The 19952-nt window shown below is 34.8% G+C and overlaps 2 protein-coding genes across 7 annotated transcripts; one reads left to right on the forward strand and one right to left on the reverse strand.

The window, feature by feature from the left end:
* Positions 1-2363: 2363 nt before the first annotated feature.
* Positions 2364-8768, forward strand: DRD1 (SNF2 domain-containing protein / helicase domain-containing protein). 4 transcript variants are annotated; one of them, XR_002445382.2, is made up of 8 exons: positions 2364-2510; positions 2642-2717; positions 2931-3451; positions 3661-3873; positions 4656-4814; positions 6027-7780; positions 7862-7935; positions 8431-8768. XR_002445382.2 is itself a non-coding variant. In XM_021430952.2 (7 exons), the coding sequence occupies exons 2-7, from the start codon at positions 2669-2671 to the stop codon at positions 7863-7865; spliced, it is 2700 nt and encodes an 899-aa protein (XP_021286627.1). In that variant the 5' UTR covers positions 2364-2510; positions 2639-2668; the 3' UTR covers positions 7866-8768. The 4 variants fall into 4 exon arrangements, 3 of the variants coding, with proteins under 3 accessions (XP_021286627.1, XP_021286626.1, XP_021286628.1); XM_021430952.2 differs by having other exon boundaries at positions 2639-2717; positions 7862-8768; XM_021430951.2 differs by having other exon boundaries at positions 7862-8768.
* Positions 8769-9923: 1155 nt separating this feature from the next.
* Positions 9924-15755, reverse strand: BLH7 (BEL1-like homeodomain 7). Of its 3 annotated transcripts, none has more exons than XM_089783754.1 (5): positions 15128-15755; positions 13035-13963; positions 11706-12085; positions 11543-11603; positions 9924-10949 (listed from the first exon to the last, which is right to left on the reverse strand). In XM_089783754.1, the coding sequence occupies exons 1-5, from the start codon at positions 15180-15182 to the stop codon at positions 10248-10250; spliced, it is 2127 nt and encodes a 708-aa protein (XP_089639880.1). In that variant the 5' UTR covers positions 15183-15755; the 3' UTR covers positions 9924-10247. The 3 variants fall into 3 exon arrangements, with proteins under 3 accessions (XP_089639880.1, XP_021285711.1, XP_021285710.1); XM_021430036.2 differs by having other exon boundaries at positions 13035-14000; positions 14818-15754; XM_021430035.2 differs by having other exon boundaries at positions 13035-14006; positions 14818-15754.
* Positions 15756-19952: the final 4197 nt, after the last annotated feature.

The raw sequence follows: 19952 nt of genomic DNA on the forward strand, positions 1-19952 counted from the left end.
TGAAGGAGCGCCCAATGTAGAATAAAAAAAGCAAAACAAAATAAAAAAAGAAAAAATAATAATAATTAAAAAAAAAAAAACTCCCCCTCTTTCTTTCCCTCTCTCTCACTGAGACGGAGAGTTTTCAAGTGGCTTTGCTTGGCCCCCGGCGAACAACTTGAGGCTTGAGCTCTGTGGATTTCGGTGGTGTTTGGAAATACTGTTTAGTTTACCCCTATCGTGAACAGAAGCAGGCAATGGCTGTGTTTGGATCTGTATATCAAATTATCTTGTTTTGGGCTTTAACGTAAGCCTTCAATTATTATTTAGGGTAGTTGAGGGAAGACTGGGAAAGTCGGAAGTCTCTGCTGCTTTAACGGTGTACAAATGTCAAGCTCAATCATTGGACCAAAATTTATTTTTCATAAATAAAAAAAATAAAGCCAAAGCTTTGAAGTATCATCTTCCCCCTTCTCCATTGCATGCTAAATTTGATTTCTAAGCACTTTTTTTAATATATTTAATGTATGTATTTTATTTTTATAATTACCCACAATATTATAAAAATACAAAAGATTTTAGATAATGTTTGATATTGAGATTTGAGAATGTGATACACATTCTTAATATTTAATTAATGGGACAACTATCTTAATTTTGTATTAACATATGCAAAAGTAGAAATACTACTTTCTTTAAAGAAAAACTTATTGCCTCACATTAATACAATTTTCCTTTTACTAAATATGATTATGATTAAAAATTATTGACATCCTAGACTTGTTTACTAAACTTGATCTAAGCAGCAACTTAAAAAGAAAATTAGTTATGGAGTCAATAATTAAGTCAACTTTTGAACTAATTGATTATAAATATAAGTTATACTTATGTTTTGGTATAATACAATGAAATTATGTGATATGTATATTTTGATTGTCAATTAGGGTATAATACTTTGCTCAACTAGTACATGATACGTGTCGTTAAGATCAATTTGGTTAATTGAATCATTATCGAAACTGATCAAAATACATAACACTGAAAATCTACGAGTTTTGATGAAATTTATTTTATTGTATTGAAATGTGGATAAAGTCAAACAAATATATATATTTTTTATTGTCTAACTATTGAAATGTGGATAAAGTCAAACAAATATATATATTTTTTATTGTCTAACTGAGTCAATGCTTGAGAAAATGCTAGGAAGAGACTAAGGAAATTCCTTGCACTTCCCAGTAAATGTTGCTTTAACTTCTGTTAAAATTATATATTTTCTGCACGGTAACTCAGAGATAGAAAAGACAATCAAATAATGAACTTTGGCCTTTAAGGATAGTGGTAATGTTTATGTGTCAATTTTGAATCAACTGCGACTCAATAATTTGAAAATTTTAAAATAAAATATTTAAATAAAGTTATTTTTATTAAAATTAAGAAAATTAGCTTTTTTATTGAAATTAAAAAAAGAAATAGCAAATGAAAAAAGAAAATTAATAAGTAGATAGAGCTCATTAAACATATATATCATCTTAGTTGATTAGGAATATAAGAAATAATTGAAAATTAATAGTATTGTAAAAATTGAGAAGTAATAAAAATTTGAGATTTATTAGACACATAATTAGAGACTTGAGAGAATATATTATTTTATTAATTATTTTAATTTTTATATATTTTTAATAAAAATAAGATAAATAATTAAAAATTTATAGAGATATAGATGTGAGAGAAAATAGATATTTATTAAATAGATATTTTATTAATTATTTTAATTTTTATATATGTTTAATATAATTAATAATATTATTATTATAAAATTACGATATTTATGAAAATTTGTGTTAAAGCCTTTGCTTTGGTGGTTTTGATTGAAAGTTGGTCTTGTCTTGAATTGAAAGTTTATATAACCTAAAATAAACCATATATCTAATCTAATAAATTAAATATATAATATTTTATATAATTTGAAGCAAAGAATTTAAATTCTAACTTAAAATTTTGTTATTGAAGAAACAAGGGAGTATTGATAACGAAATGAGCGGAAAATAAGAAATGTGTAACGGGTCGCATTCCAGGCATCAAACAATCAGCCTTGTGGCACGCATTCGTGGGACCAGGTACGCTTCCTTATTCAACGCGTGATATATTAAATCTTGGTTTTCTACGCCCACATCTTGCTTTTTTTTTCTAAGCGCACCATATGGTGCTTTCGTATTGGTCCACGTCATAATGTCTAGAGCTGAAGCTATTTACCCAATTTTCATGCGCCACCTGTACATATCATACACTTTCTATCTCCGAGAGGGATGCACACAAGTTTTACACCCTTTCATAAAGAAGCTGAAAAGAGTAAATTAAAAACTTAAAAAAGAAAAGTCTACGGAACATGGCAGCAGGCCTTCTTTGCTTCTCTCACACACTCCGTCCCCCGCTCGGCTGCTGAGGCAGAAGAAGGCAGAAAGGCTGAAACTAAAAGCGGACGTTATTCTCATTGTTGTTTATTTCTTCAGTTCGAGCAGCAAAAAAATGTGAGTACTTTAATTTTAATCTCTGCTCTAATTTGCCTAATTTAGGGCTCGAAACTCTGATTCTAGAGTTTTATCTGTTTAATATTTTGAAGATTATTCCTCCTATTTTTCTTATGTTTCTCTCTTAGCAGCAGCGTTTACTTAAATTAAGTGATTGAATGGAGTCTCCCCTGCCGGTTTTGCCAACAAATTACGGAGGCTCAAAAGGTATTTACATGCATTCCGTTATATTTGTACATTCTTAATCTGTTTATTTCTCTGCCTAGAAAGTCAAATTTCTTTTGAATTTGTTAGTTGTTTCTTTCAATTGTGTGAGCAGCAAAAAAATAAAATGAGGACAAAAATGAATTTATATTTAATAGTTGGTTACTTTGGCTTTCGTTTTTCGGATTTTTACACTTTATTGTGTTTTGATAACAGAGTTCTATTCTAAGGGTTGTAAAAGGACGAAAATATCGCGTGATTCAAAAGATGACGACAGCGTGGTCACTCCTGGAAAACCACGGGATGAAACTGTCTCTCCAAATGTTGTCGATTACTCTGACCCATTTGCAGTCTCCAGTATGCTTGAAACCTTTAATACCGGTGGTAAATACGGAAGTGTTACAAAAGATTTAGAGGCCCTTATCTCTAGGAATATGCAATTGGTAGGTAAGGTGCTTGCTTTGCATCCTTGTCTTTCCAATGTGTTAGCGGATGTGGAAAAGAGCCCAAGGAAAGAGGCTTCACAGTTGCCAAGTCGACAACTTGCCCATTTGTCACGGAAAAATTTTATTGACTTGGAAGACGAGTCTGCTGAAAGTGGTATCACATCAATGCCGTCACCTGTAGTAATTCTGGATTCAGACGATGAAGACAGCAGAAGTCGGAGGCCTCTACATCCTGTTCAGGAAATTGTACTGAGGAAGCCGTCTGGGATATTACTCTCTAAGGACATACTGGTATGTTGTTGTGCTCATCTAAATTTTTGGTTGTGTGTTTGAAGAACGAGATAGAAATATAAAATGATAAAACACTCTCTCTTTATGTGTGCTTGAGTGTATTTTGAGTACTATGGTAGTGGTCTTCAAATGCTAAATTGTATGTTTCACATTTTTTATTAATATTTTGATCCAATCTTAATTTGATTGGTGTGATCGATGTATTTCAGGTTGGGGAGCCTAATGTATCTCAGGTTTGCAAGTCCATGGTAAACAGAATTTATAAAGAAGAAAAAGTTAGTCTAACCTGCGAAATTGGTATCAAGAAGGATAAAGGTGTTTATGTTGGTGTTGAAGAGGATGTTGATACTCAAACTGAGGCTGTAGATGATGGTTTGGGAGATATTTGGCAGGAGATGTCAATGGCATTAGAGTTTTCCAAGGTATTTTACACTGCTCATCAAGAGTAATTGGTGGATGTCTTTTATCCTTTTATTATTATTATATCATCTTTACTTTATTTTGAATTAGCAATGAACATGCCTTTTTTAGATGTAGATTGTGTCAAGCCTTATTCTTGCTCTTTTTTGGGTTAACAACTGTGCAAACACCTGAAGTAGTAGTTTTTGAATTCTTTTCTGGAGCTATAGAGACAACGAAGTACTCATGGTTTGGAGTTTTGTGTTTTGATATGTTAGTTTGGTCTTTGGTCTCATTCAGACTGTGTTGGATCTTGTGCATTTAGATTGAAAGATGAAAAGAACACACGGTAAAACATCCAATGGCAAAGGTTTCATGAGCAGATGATCTTGCTTGATGAAATCAGTACATTATCTAACTTTGCTCTTGCTTGATATCACTTATTAGTATATATAGACATGAAAGATTTTTTTTTTTGGAATTTTCGTTTTGTTATTTTCTTTTTGAGTTACCTATTAGCACTATGTACTGATTCTAAACATCTTGGTCTTGTTCTTTTTGATGTAAAATTGTCATCCCTATTTCTGTTCGTGTCAGTAGGAAACAACCTCTGACAGTGTTGTTTCTATTATTTAGGTCAATTTTTTTGGGTCTGCTACTTGCTTCTGACCTTCATGGAGAATTAGAAAACTCTTGTTTTACATACTGGAATTAGTTGGAATTTTATAATTATTGAACTACAGGCAGTTAGTTATCCCCTAGCAAGTATTCCAATATTCATTATGACTTACGATGCTTTTGGTAGGATGTTTTTGAGGATCCATCATCTGGTGAACGCATGTCAGAAGATGAGGAGGACTGTGATCATTCTTTTGTCTTGAAGGATGATCTTGGTTATGTTTGTCGCATTTGTGGGGTTATCGAGAGAGGAATTGAGACTATAATTGACATCCAGTATAACAAGGTAAGTCAATCTTCTGATCATTCATCTCAATCTTATGCTATTGAGCAGTATAATTGTCCAACATAGTGCTACAAATTAAGTTTTAAATATCTGTGATTTGATTCTATCTTTAAATGCTTGACCTTGGTATAAAATAATGGAAATTTTGAGCACGATATAGTCAGTAGTCAGTGGGATGAACTGAACTGAAGGTAGTGTGCATACTTACTTTGTAGGGGGACCCTGTTTTCAGGCAAAAGTTGCCAAAAAGTTACCTTTTTTGCCTGTTGTACCTTCAGTGTTTTTTCCCAAGCTACATCCTGCATGCAGATATACATGCAATACATTCAGAAATAGATATGCATTGAGCCTATTTAGTAATGAAAGCAGATTTTAATGTGCTTACACCAACATTTAGGTAGCACCACCTTTATGTCATCCTGGATGTGCTGAGTTAGTTGTGCATGTGTTTCACATGTTTTAGTGATTTCATTAGCTGGCCATGAGTTTATCTCTGTAAAACTTAGCTCAGGCTTCAGTTGCACCAACAAAATGTTTCAAGTTTTAGTGAACTTAACTGGGATAAAAGCAAAAGAGTCAACCGAAGTTGAGTATTGGTATAGAATGCTTGAAGTAAAGACATCACAGCCAATTTATTATGGTTCTCTCTTTCTAGTAACATTTTTTTTTTGGTTTTGGAAATGTGGTTGTTTTAGATGAGCCAACAATCTAGCAAACCTGGCTCAGTTTTCTCTTCTATCTCCTTGAAGTGATCTTTGAAGCTAGTTCGAAAGTGAGTGGCTTGCTTCTAAGAGTACTTTGGCTGAGATCTTCTGTTTTAGTGTAAAGACCAGTCTATAGCATAGATCTTTATCCATGTACGGCTTGGTAGACCTGCTAAGATAAGGTCAACTGGGTCTATTAGTTGGGTGGAAAATAAGGTCAATCTAAGGTAGTTTGATTCTATTGTCACATTTGGAGGTGCCTTGTGTTGACTCATTTAGTTTTCATCTTATTAATACGTGCACACATTCAGATTTGGGATGATTTAATGGTTATGGCATTGTTGCTGTTATATGCATTAAATAACACAGGCTCTGGCTTTCTTTTCTTGAAATTATGTTTGTCTGTTCAGGTTTGGTTAAATCCAACTAATAGGCCTTATCAGCACGTTTCCTGGCTGAAAAATTCATTGTCTGATATTTTTACATTTTAACATTTCAATTGATCCAGGTCAAAAGGAGTACACATACTTATGCATTAGAGCCACGGAATGCCAAAAATAGAGAGTCAACTGAAACTGTTGGAGTGCATTTTTCTGAAGATGATTTAACAGCAACGGACATATCTGCTCATCCAAGGCATTTGAAGCAGATGAAACCTCATCAACTAGAAGGTTTTAATTTTCTTCTGAGCAATTTGGTGACAGATAACCCTGGGGGTTGCATCTTGGCCCATGCACCTGGATCCGGAAAGACGTTCATGATAATCAGCTTCATGCAGAGTTTTCTAGCCAAATATCCACATGCTAAGCCACTAGTTGTGCTTCCAAAAGGTATCTTGGCTACATGGAAAAAAGAGTTTGAAACATGGCAAGTAGAGGATATTCCACTGCTTGATTTCTACACTGTGAAAGCGGATACCAGGTTGCAGCAATTGGATGTCTTAAAAAAGTGGGTTGAATGCAAGAGTATCCTTTTTCTTGGATACAAACAATTCTCTACGATTATTTGTGATGGTGGATATAGCCAGACCTCAATTTCCTGCCAAGAGATACTCTTACGAGCACCGTCAATTCTAATTTTGGATGAAGGGCATACACCAAGGAATGAGAACACTGATGTGTTGCAATCTCTTGCAAAAGTGCAAACAACTCGAAAGGTTGTACTTTCTGGAACTCTCTATCAGAATCATGTGAAAGAGGTATTTAACATAGTAAACCTTGTTCGACCAAAGTTTCTTCGGTTGGACACTTCCAAATCAGTAATTAAGAAGATAATGAGCAAGGTTCATATATCAGGAGTCAGGAAGCAGGTGAAAGCTGGAGCTGATGCAGCTTTTTATGATTTGGTGGAGCACACACTGCAGAAGGATGAAAATTTTGAGAGGAAAGTCTCAGTAATACATGATCTACGTGAGATGACCAGCAAAGTCCTTCATTACTACAAAGGAGATTTCTTGGATGAGCTTCCTGGTCTTGTTGATTTCACTGTAGTACTCAGTCTTAGTCCCAGACAGAAGGATGAAGTTCAGAAGTTAAAAAGGTTTCAAAGGAAGTTCAAAATTTCATCTGTTGGTAGTGCTGTTTATCTACATCCAAAACTGAATTCTTTCTCTGAGAATTCTGTCATGACAGATGATAAGATGGATGACTTGTTGGACAAATTAGATGTCAAAGAGGGAGTCAAAGCAAAATTTTTTCTCAATATGATAAATTTGTGTGAGTCAGCTGGTGAGAAGCTCCTTGTTTTTAGTCAGTATCTCATACCCTTGAAATTTTTGGAGAGATTGTGTGTGAAAATGAAGGGCTGGCATCCAGGAATTGAGATTTTTTCTATCTCGGGTGAATCAAGCTCTGACCATCGAGAGTGGTCTATGGAACGCTTCAACAACTCTCCTGATGCTAAAGTTTTCTTTGGATCTATTAAGGCTTGTGGAGAGGGAATTTCTTTGGTGGGGGCATCCCGAGTTATAATCTTGGATGTTCATCTTAATCCATCTGTGACCCGCCAAGCTGTTGGCCGTGCATTCCGTCCTGGTCAGAAGAAGAAAGTGTATGCATATAGACTGGTTGCTGGTGATTCTCCTGAAGAGGAGGATCATAGTACTTGTTTCAAGAAGGAATTAATTGCAAAGATGTGGTTTGAGTGGAACAAGTATTGTGGCAACCGAGATTTTGAAATGGAGACTGTTGATGTGAGTGAGTGCAGTGATCTCTTTCTGGAAAGTCCTTTGTTGAGGGAAGATATTAGGATTCTATACAAAAGGTTAGTCTTTTTATTCAACATCATTCTCATTTATTTTCTCTTAGTTCTTGCATTCCAACTTCTATTCTCTCTATTTTTCAGGTAGATGCTGGGACCATAGAGCTGAGACTGACACGGGCACAATAAGTATTTGGCTGTTTCCTTGTTTGGCACAAGTAATTTCTTGCTTCTTTTTGTAGCCATTCAGTCCTTGGATATGTTTCTTGGTTGATATACTTTTGAAAGCAGTGTAGGCAGGTTGCTTGAAAGCAATATTAGGTAAATTTGATGGTAAAGAAATGAGAATGACCTATTTTTGACAGCAGTCAGTGACTGTTCCGTTTCTTTTGAGCCTAGGAGGCTTTAGAACATATCCATAATGAAGCCAGGAATCATAAACTAGATGCTTACTTTAGTGCATGACAGTTTTTGAACTACTTTTGTTAAACTGCAAGTCTTTGTGCAAGCAGTTTTCTATGACTGTTTATAGAACCATCCTCACCTCTGATGTAGGCCTGTGTAAATGCTACTTTGAATTTAACGAGATGAAAATTGTAAATTGTGCTTTCCGAACGTTCTGGTTGACCAATGGTTCTTTCTAATTCCACATAGTAGAAATTTTTTCATGGAATTTTCAGTTTTTTGGGTTCCCACGTGATATTATCATGCAGTTGCTTCTCTGAATGCATGCTTTCGCCTGTTCCCTCCGGTCTCATATGCCATGTATTAAGGAACTGATTTAATCAAGGGATGACTGCAGTTGGGTTTTGGGTGTCTGATGAGGTTTGAGGGAAGTTTGTAATATGTCTAATTAAATTACGATATAATACTTGTTTTGCAACAAATTACTGTAATGTAAGATTGTTATGCAATCAATTGATGTAATGTGATTGCAGTTTAAAATTAATTTAATTAGATTGTATTGTATTCTGTAATGTTATTAAAAATATTTTCACTTTTCAACTTTGTTATTTTATCTTTTATAATGTTATAATTTATTTGTAATATAGATTTGGAGGAGTGTTTTTTTTATTATTTTAAGTAGTTATAGTGATTGTCAATAAAATTTATATTTTTTTAAAAAAATTAAAATAAAATATATAATATATTTAAAAATAATATTATATAAAAATTAATAATAAAAAATAAGTATATTAAATTTATATTTTAAATAAAGTATTTATAAATCAAATATTATAATATTATTTTATTAAAAATTTAATTATTATTTTATTTATATAATAAATATTATAATATTATCTTTTTATAATTACATTACTTATAATTATATTATCTATAATCGTATTATATTATAAAATATTAAATGTCACTTTAGGTGATCGTCAAGTTATTAATTGTTCTTTCGATTATTTTTTTAAAACGTGCACTAAATAAATGATGATAATTTATGACTGATGAATCCCGTGAGTCAACAATGACTGAAAATATTATTATATATGTATAAAAAAAAAAGTAACAAAAGGAACCGGACTAATTCAAGCAGGGGTGGTGGAAATCATACGATACGAGCAATTAGATCATGGGTTTTTGGGAGTCATTTGGGATGCAATACACTGCCCCGTGTGTGGTCGGATCTGTTGGGCCTCAATTGCAGAAGAGGAAAGTGGGGGTGGGAACTTGAATGAAGTTGTCCTTTTCAACAAGATGCAGCAGCCGCCCCAACGAGCTGTCACAAACATAGCATATGACTTCGTTTTGCATCTTTTCATTTGACCATTTTGCTGGACTGAATCTTCTCTGAAACCCTCAATAAAGTTGTCAGTTCTGTGAAAGAACAGGTAGCCGTAAAAGAGGTCCTAAGAATTGTCGCTTTCCTTAATAGTTAGGCCCCCATGTGAAGTTTCTGGACATGTGGAAAGCTTGATTCTTGCTTCATTTTCGGATTACAATCGAAACATCGCGGAAAAAAGTTGAGAAACAGAACAGCTACTAGACCATAATTTGATATACTTGCTCATTTATTTCAAGATTCCTTCTTTTCCAGGTTGAAAAGGAAAGCGAAAGGATGGAGTTTGAAGAACTTGCACCAGTCCAAGGGTGAATGGAGTTGCACTGTTTAAATGTAAATGTGCAATAGCTTTCTTTCTCTTGTTCAATGTGAAAACAATGCTGAGCACAATCAAAATCATTGTGTCCACCTGGATAGAACAACCCAATTCCTACCTTTATTTCAAATCAGGAATGTTTCTTCTTCAATACCGAAGCTGCAACTAATTGTACATTTTCCCTTCACATATTAAACAAAAATTATGTATCTTTACAAATATGCTGACCCTCCAATCAGTTTCTTGATATATTACAACTGTGTCTTTATACTTTCTCCATATTCAGAGGACTTGTCTTTCCAATACCATTGGCAAGCAAGATGAACGAGCAGTTGACAATCTGGCTCTCACTCTACAGTTGCTTCTCCCCGTAAGAGAATAACGTGAAGATTAACCCATGTAAATCTGCAGTCAAGGACATTTCATGCTACAAAATCATGTAACAAATGAGAGGAACTGAACCTGTGCTGCCGGTTACCAGGTTTTATGCATTCAAAATCTGCTGTTTCGGCTCCTACAGAAGATGCTGCAGGATTGTATATGCCATCCCTTCTCACTGCAACGAAACTTTGATGGCTACCACCTGACATAGGTATACTACCACCCTCGCAATGCTGCAATCCCAAAGTGAGAGACACCCCGCTTCCACTTCCAAACCTCCCCAATTCTGACATGTGATAAGCAGCAGCAGCAGCTGCCATAAACCGATCATTACCGCCACCAGAATGAGCAATTGCATCAGGAAAGAGATTAGAGTCATCCACATTAGGCCTCTTCTCTTCCCTTAGCTTCAGTAACCCATATTCAGTTTCAGTTTCTCCACGTGAGACATTTTGGAAACCAGCTCCAGTACTTGGTCCTGCCATTTCTACATCAGAAACGGGGTCTGATTTGGAATCCATCAATTGTCCAGTGCTACATCTCTCTGTGGCTGATGAACTCCCACTTTGTTGCAGATCTTCACCTCTGTCCTCAGAGGTCCTTGTATCACCTTTCGTTGCTTTGACTGCATTTTCAGAAGAAGAATTAGAGTCCATCTCTGCATCTGCAAATTCTTCCTTGTACATCTCTTCGACCATAGGCTTCCAGAGACGGACCCGTGCATTTATAAACCAATTGGAAACCTGAGCAGATGCATATATGTCATTAAGGCAACAACAATGAAATATATAGAAATTATGCCATGATGTAAGGATATTGTCTAAAGAGATGCTGGCACATACTGACCAACATCAACAACTTAACCAGAACAACAAGATACAGAACATGAATTTATTATATTCTAGCCATTGTTAACTTGCAGATAGAGTATGTACTGAGGGTTAAGAGGCTGCTGAATTACTCACTGCTATTCAGCTGGGGGAAACATGTCTAATAATATACTACCGACTCTTCCTAAATTTGGGAGAATTAGAGTCCATGTTTTCCAAATGGTGTTTTAGACATACTTGTTAAATCTTATTTCTACCATATATCCAACATGTTTGGCCACTGCTTCCACCTCTAATTTGAACCTTTTTATACTAAAAAACACTTTCCCAGCCAAGTTTCAAGTAAACACTCCTTACACCAAACAATTTGCTAATCCCGATTTAGCAAGCACTGCTAATCACAAAACTAGACATTTACAAACTCTGCCCCAAACTGCTGCTCTTTTTAAGACGACATATCATGTGTGCTTCATCATATCTTAGTAAGATGATGAGTTTGAGATTACCTGACTTCTAGTCAAGCCAGTTTGTCTTGCTAGCATGATCTTATCAGAATCCTTCGGGTAGCTGGAGAACAAAAATAGCAATAAGAACAACTGACACAATGAGATTTTTTGAAAGAGTAAGAATTGAGAAATCAGTAAGAAGGGAGTGTTATGTCAGACTTACGGATGAAGAAAATGCTCAAATAGCCAAGCACGAAGTATTGAAACCGAGCTTTCAGGCAGCCCTCTCTGAGGCCTCCATGCATGTTGTTGCATCATACCAAGCTGCTGAAGAGCTCTCTGTTGTCTCAGCTGCTGATCCACATACCGTAGACGAGTAATTCCTACTCCTTTACTGTTTTCTGAAGTATCCTGCTCCCCGAGACTTTTACGTGTTGCCCGAATTTGACCATTAATTGCATCACGCAAGCATCGGAAGTGGCGGGATATAGTCTGCAGTGCAAGCGCTGTGTAAGGCTTAGCTGCTCCACACCCTGCTATCACATCAAATGATGATACTACAATCTGCATCTGATGATAATACTGTTTATACCTTCTATCAACCTGCAGCAACAACTATTCAACATTAGACACAATCAGAGAAGAAAAGCAATAAGACAATTGAGGTATAACCAAGATCATAGGTCTAACATGATTAGTGAGACATTCATGCACAGATTAACAAGGTGAAGGATGATGCCATCTGAATGACTAATAAATTTAATCACATGAACCAATTGACATAACAACTTTCATAAAAGAAAATTTTTATGGTAAAGAAGATAGATGTCTGTCATTTTAGTTGCACCCATGAAACAAACAACAGAAAAGAACAAGATTCCACTGTATGAAAGCTTCTTTGTGAAACCAAAATGAAACTCATCCAACAGCTCCTAGGCCTCAGGATGCAACAGTTTTCTGAAAAGCTTACATAACATGTAGGAAGCTGAGGAGGAGATTGGATAACAAGTCAGTATGTCTTTCAGCAACTAGGCCATCCAAAAAATAAGTTGAAATTCTCAGTTTATTAATATCCTGGTTAAAAAGACAATCTCATCCCCAGAATCAAGGGCTTTTTTCTCCATTGAACCTTACTAAGTTTGTGAAAAGTTTTAGGCTTGATATATCTATCCTGAGGACAAGAAACCAAGTTTTCTTTCCGATGCTGGAAGTTTTTATCTTGCATAAGATGGAGACAAGAATGCACCTACATCCATGCACCATGTGTATGTGTGCTCACACAAACACATTAAGAGAGGGGAGGGGAGGTAGAATTTTGTGAACTCTTCAATGAATCTAATTGGAAAAAAAAAAATTCCAAGCTCAAATTTAGAGCATTGCAGTTTTTCAATTCTATGACAAAGTAATAACAAAGAGAGTAGAAATAGAAAACAGCCAAAAATTACACTAAATATAACTTATTTTGCTGTGTAAGTGCAAGACAAACACAAAAGAATGTGTTTATCTCAGCAAGAGATGGGAAAAAACTACAATGAAGTGATCTGCCTCTTACCTCATCCAACATGGACAACAGCTTTGTTAACTTGCTTTGCAGTTCTTGTCTTTCAGCATGTGACATCTCGTTTGGAGAGTTGTTGGAGCATTCTTGCTGGTTTGAAGGCACATTCTTTGATCCCCCATCATCATCCGTGGAACTCTTCATCCGGTCTTGTGAGCTTTGGTTTTTCTCTCCATCAGGCTGCTTTAGAGCCTTTCGAACATTAACAACTTCATCAAGCAGCTGTTGTGCTGCCTTGAGATATTTGGAATTAGGAATAGTTCTTGCAATACTTGACATCCCATATGCAGACAAATCCCCTTTATTTGAATCTTGGTTACCTCCAGAAAAACCAGGTGGCAGATATTCAGCATTTCTTGACTGTTCATCTCTAGAAGAGCTATTCCTGCTGCCACCTTCTCCGGTAAGTGATGGATTTGGACTCAAGAATGAAGCAAACCCTGAATTGGGATTTCGATAGGGCATGGAAGGCATTTGAATTCCAGAGGGAATTTGGGTACCAAGGCTAAGGGACAGTCCTTGCCCTTGCAAGCTTTGACCACCATGGAGGAAGCTGGCAGGACCACCCATTGGATGCATAACTAGCATTTCGTTTCTACCATCCCTCCAAGTACCAAAATCATGCTCCCCAACTCGGGAGCCACCAAGGTTTGACAAGATTTCTTGATGCTGTGAAGTTGAATCTGAAGCTTCCACAGCCTGAATCTCAATGCAGTTATTTTGTTGCTGAGAATTCCCAGCGAATGCGTCTGAGTATGAACCAGAATTCATATACATCATAGAATTAACAGGAAGAACAGGTGCCTCTGGATATGAACCAGGCATCGATTCTCTTAAATAGATCATTGCGGCGGTATCTCTTTGATTATTGGAACCAGTGTAATAAGTAGCCATATTTCTCTCAATCTGGAAACTTTCCTGGCGCCCCGTTCAAGTCAGATTACATAGTTGCGCCATGAACTGAAACTAGGCAATAGAAATGACTTCCATTATAAACAATTGGAGCATATTTAGAGAATAGAGTTAAGAAGAAATGAAAACTGAAGTAGAAAAATCTTATATGCACATCTTACTCTCACCCAATACATAATCTCAAAAGAAGTATAATCTTTATCCAAATTTGTAAAAGTCACAGGCTAAGCTTCTTGACATTTTACAATTATCAGTTTCTATCATGAATGGATGCTTTACTAGTGAGCAAAGCATTCAAAACAGCAATCGTCTGCAGCAAACAACACTGAAAACTTTTAAATAAAAGCGTACAGAAGAACTGAACATAAATAGAGTATTCACTATGCATGAGCCCATCATATTCATCTGGATTTTGTTAGGTTTCTGAGCTGGAGAATTTTACAGATGAACAACAACTATGAGAAATCTACAATCACTTCCAAAAAAAATCCCATTAACATTTAAAACAAAACTTAAACCAGGGGAAACATGATAACAAAAAGATAACTAGGGAAGAAAAGGAAGAAGTTCAAGTGAGAGCCAAAGAAAACATAAATTTTTTATCAAATATCCAACAAAGAAAAAAAAATGAAGCAAAAAAGAACCAAAGAAACAAGACAAACCCAAAATCTGTTAATCCCAATAATTTACTTTCTTATGATGATCATCTTGTCCAGGCACAAAGAGAGAAGAGAAAGATAGTGGAGAGAGAAACATGGGAAAAAGAACACAAACAAAAAAAAAATTAAAGACAATATCTACATCTCTTGGGTTAAGAAAATGAAAGATAAAGTCAAAAATTGTATATATAGGAATAAAAAAATACCTTGAAACCAGTAACAGTTGTGGGAGTTGTGGGAGTTGTGGGGAACAGGAATTCTCAAAGACACCACCCGATCCGCTGCTGATAACAAAATCCTTAAGAAACCAAACACTTTGCGATCCCAAGAACCCAGAAGAACAACCACCCAACACTTCACTTTTCATCGAAATTTTTGCACATACCACAATAAAAATATCAAAAAAGAGATAAACCCAAAAAAAAAAGAGCCTTTTCGGTTTGTTGATAGAAATAAAAGGCAATGATAATAATAATTCAAACTCAAAGAGAGAGAGAGATAGAGCAATGAATTATATCACTTTTTTTTGCTCCTTTTCCCTAATCATATATTCTCTATCCATCATTTCCATCAAACCCCACGTGAGAGATTCACTCAAACTTGAACCTTATACCTCCTCTCTCTCTCTCTCTCTCTGTCTCTCCCCTTCAAAAGATGATAGTTTTCTCTCTTCTAACTATTTATTTCTTCTAAAAAATAGCTTCCTCTTTTTGGAGATAAAAGAAGAAACTTTTTTTGCTTTTTGAGGTTCTTGCTTTGAAACCCAGTTGTAGTAGTTGGTAGTACTTGTCCTCCTTCTCTCCCCTCCCCACTCTCTCTCTCTCTTTTTGCTTCTTCTTTCAAATTCTTCCACTACTGCTTTCTTTCGTCCTTCCCTTTCTTCCTCTTCTTCTTTCTTCTTCTCCTTTGGCTGTTGTTGAGGATATGTTTGGTTAAGGAGTTCTATCTCTAACTACCAGTTGGTGGACCTAAAACCCTCCCTTAAACCTCCTCTTTTATCACACCATCTCTCTCTCTCTCTCTCTCTCTGTCTTTCTCTCTCAATCTCTTTGCTGTCTCTCTCATCCTTCAGCATGGAAGGTCTGGTTTTTCTTTTGCTGCAATATCCACCATATAACCCACATTCTTTTCTTTTCTTTTCTTTTTATCTTTATTTTTATTTTGTTTATTTATTTACTACTACTGTCTACTAGTACTAGTTTTTTTGTGTACTTTTTCTTAATTTTGTTTTTTTTCCGTATTTTCAATGTTAAAGGCGCACCGCTAGGTGCCCATATCACTGTGCTTGTCTTTTTCTTCTAACTAATGTTTAGTTTAGACTCCACGGCTCTGTACTTCTCTTTATTTATACTTTTACCCCTTCATTTTTTTCTTATTGCATTATTATCTTTACAAATATTAATTTTTTCATTTCTTTGGGGTTAAAATGATTTCAACTTCAAGCCAAATTATTAAAAAAAAAAAAAAAACTGGCCTGGCCTTTTGCTAAACGAGAGCTGCAATCTGATGGATGAGAACTAAAGATTCGAAAAAGGTGTGTCTGCCCTTTAAAGGGTGCAGGGGAAGAATACTAGTGTCCGTAATATTTTATATTATTTTCATTAAAATATACGCAATTCACATAAAAAAAAAGAAATAATAGTTTTTCTCCACCTAATACAGATATGTTTTTTTAGATCGAAAGTACAAATCCGTGACAAGAGAATATAAAAGTAATTTCAATAGTTTTTTTTCTCGATTTTCTCTTATTAGTTTGGTATCCAAATCCAAGATGTTATCTTTTTATTAAATACATATAATTAACGTTTGATTATATTATCATTAGTCGTTGGTGACGGTGTGTAGCATGATTTAAAGAAACTAAGAATAGGTTAGTATTTGTTTTAAGGTGATTAGGTTTATCAAATCAAAATACTAGAAATTAAATGTAGGCTTTAAATTTGGTTACAAATAAAGCTAAAAGTTCAATACCAAACATCTTATCTTAATTGCCTTTATTCTAGAAACCCCTCCCAATTTTCCAAATAATACCTACTATTAGAAGATAGAGTGTGGCATATGCTTGGTTTTTCACGGAAAAACCCTACCAAAAATGTTCTCATCGTTTTCAATTCGTTGACCATCAAATAGTTTGTTTATTTATTTATTTTTTTGTCTCTGGCCATAAAATCAAGGGTCAATTTCTCTTTGATGGCATAAAGTTCTGCAAAAGAGACCCAATAGTCAGGCAATTCCCCCAAAAAAAGGTATAAATGTGCAAATATTGAGGCAAAATTTGGATGATTGATTATGGGTAACATAATTTGTAGGGTAAGGCACTTATAATATTGGTATATATGGACCCCATGAAGCTGCAATTCCCCAATTTTTTTCTTACACAAAGAATAAACTAGTTTAGATTGCCTCCATCATGTAGTTACTAAACAAAGATTTATAAGAAGTAGGTCCATTTCACAAATTTAATTATGCAATTTATATTGCTGTCAAGTTTGAGTTGTATATACTTTATATGCATTCAAAGTTCATAGGGAAGAAAGTTCAAACTTAATTGAAGTATCCTTTCATAGGTAAACTCATGTGATAGAAGAGTCAAAGGACTTGAATTAGTCCTATAATCTTGAATTTCGATTTTTTTTTATGATTATCAATAGAAATTTATATAAACTACTATAATTTAACCGATGAATAAGAAGATATATATATTTGAATTATTTTATATATAATTAGACCTCCCACCAATCTCTATTGGGGTATTTCATGCCTAATAAGAACATTTGACAGCTTACTAAAGTAATCAATGCAAGGATCATCCCTTGTAGCTTTTGGTTCCTAATTTATATTAGTGAATAATTAGGGATCCCCAACAGTCCCACGTTTTTCATTCTCATCACTGCCCCTGAAAAAAAGAAACCCTAATTAAACACATTGTTTAGCTTAGAAGACAAACAAAAAGGCAATAATTGTGTCTTATAAACAAAAGATCGAATGGCAGAGCCATACAAACCAAACCTCTCTAGCTGAAGGGGTGGAAGGGCATTTTGGTAATAAAGGGAAATCATAGGAGCAAACTGACAAAGGCCAAAAAGCTGCCCAGGAGACAGAGAAGCTGAGGGGAAGGGAAAAAGGAAAGAGCTTTGACGTGAATTGAATTGAATAGGTTTTGCTGTGTTTGCTGCAGGGAGAGAGAGAGAGAGATGTCGTTGGGATTCGCGAAAAGAGTAAAGTAGGAAATCTAAGGTTAAATAAATGGAAAGATGTGATTGGTTGGAGGAAGCAAGATTCACTCTCATACGTATGATTCCGTAGCTGGGTTTATCCTTCTCTTCTTTTTTTTTTCTTTTCATTGCTTTGTCTGATACAAAACGGCCACATCTCTCACCTTCGTTTTGTAATCATTATCCCTTTTTCTTTTATTAAATAAAAACTCAAAAGTGTGTACTTACCAATACTTAAAAATAAAATTATACTGTCAAAAAACAAAAAAATAATTAATATGGTATTTTATTTAATCCAATTATACTTATTTATCACATCAAGAAAATGCGATTTGGCAAGAAGCCGATTTTTGTCAATATTTGTTGTAAGTTGTGTCCATCGGCTACAAACATCTATGCTTTGTTTAGGGAAACATTGGCCCTGCCTACATTTTGTACGATTGGAGCTGCATATTTCCTATTAAAAGCCACTTTCTTCCCTCCGTCCAAAGAGTTATTGTTTCTGTTTCATTCCTTTTTTCTTTTTCTTTTTAAATAAATTTAACCTTAGCACGAGATTAAACAAATAAATTTAGAGCATTTCATATTACAAATTAATTTTTGGATTAAATATAAGAAATTACAAGTATTAGACATTTAAAAATTTAAGATAATGTGATTTTTGGATGAAGAGAGTTTTTTCTTTCTCATTATTTGCTCGTGTTGAATGAAAAAAAAAAAAGTTAACACCACATTATAGGATAAAATACTATATTAAATAGTACTGAGTGGCTATTCCAATTTGTCAATAAATTAGTGAAGTCTTTGGTATAGATGGATTAAACTCTAGTAACATTAAGAACGTAAGTTTGGTTTTCTTTTTATTTTCAAAATTTTAGCATCGAATTGACTGTTTATACATTCTTGATCATAATTAATAAGGAATATTTTGAAAATAATCCATAATTCATTAACCAATAGTTTCTAATTATGGAAGAAAAAAAATCACTCAAGAAATAAAAAAAAAAGGATATAAAGAAAGCGTCAGTTGCCAAATTATTAAATTTCAAAATGAATTTTGGTCGATTGGCTTTGCAGAATACATTGGTTAAATAATATATCTCCTAAAATGAAAATTTGTCATGAGAAACAGGAGACTTTGAAGATTTCTAAGCATTTTTCTTTTTGTACTTGTATATGGTAGCATGCAAGAAGAGTGCCTTAATCAAAGTAAACCATATTCTTATCCAATAAAAAGCATTTAAAAAAAAAAATCCCCTTTGAATGTACATTGGTCATTGGTTACGTTCTTGGCACCAAACTTTTATTAATATATATAGGAGGCCATTAAGAGAATCCCCGCGGCCGGCACGTGGGAATTATTTAAATAAAAAATATAACTCACCTCCACTTACCAACTTTTATTTTCTTTTTATAACTAAAAAATCTAAACTACTTGTGCAATTTTTAAATGAGTATGATGATTTTTATAAGCGAAATAGCCAACTGTAATCTGGTTTACATTAGCTTAGTCGTTAATCCTCAATTAACAAATACTAAAAATTAACAAGCTTATCTTTCGCTTTGGAACGAGTAGGCAAAAAAACATCCAATGTTTGATTAACTCGAACTGACACGTGTGCGGTTTGATTACATGATTAGCGTATAATCAGCGATTAATTAATTTAGTTTCTGATGTGGAATGTGGTCCCCGTGTTAGCTTTTAGAATCAGCCTATGATGCAAAAGAACTGGTTGTCAAAAATGGGGTAGGGGCTTCCCCCCCCTCCCCCCTCCCGCCCACGTTCAAGACGGAAGGAAGGGGCGGGGTTTCCATCAGTGGATGATATCAGCGGTGACAAAAGGAGGTGGGCCCAAGTTGATAATGCTGGTGGGCCCCACAAGAGACGCAAAGTCTAGGAGGCTTTTTGTCTTTTTGGCCATGCATTTTGTTTGTTTAGTATAATCGAGAAAGAAATGGACCGCCCCTTCCCTCCCTATCTCTATCACACCCCCCTTTTATTTATTTATTAACCTAACCTTAAATTTGTGGCAGTTCTGCTTTCACTTGGCGTAGGTTTTGCTTTACTTCACCTCAAAACAGAAATATATAAAGCCAAGGTTGATTCTGCTTTAGTTTTCTAGCTC

The sequence above is a fragment of the Theobroma umbraticum genome, unplaced genomic scaffold, assembly GCF_002168275.2.
Source record: "Theobroma umbraticum cultivar Fairchild unplaced genomic scaffold, ASM216827v3 scaffold_50.0, whole genome shotgun sequence".
Classification (NCBI taxonomy): Eukaryota; Viridiplantae; Streptophyta; class Magnoliopsida; order Malvales; family Malvaceae; genus Theobroma; species Theobroma umbraticum.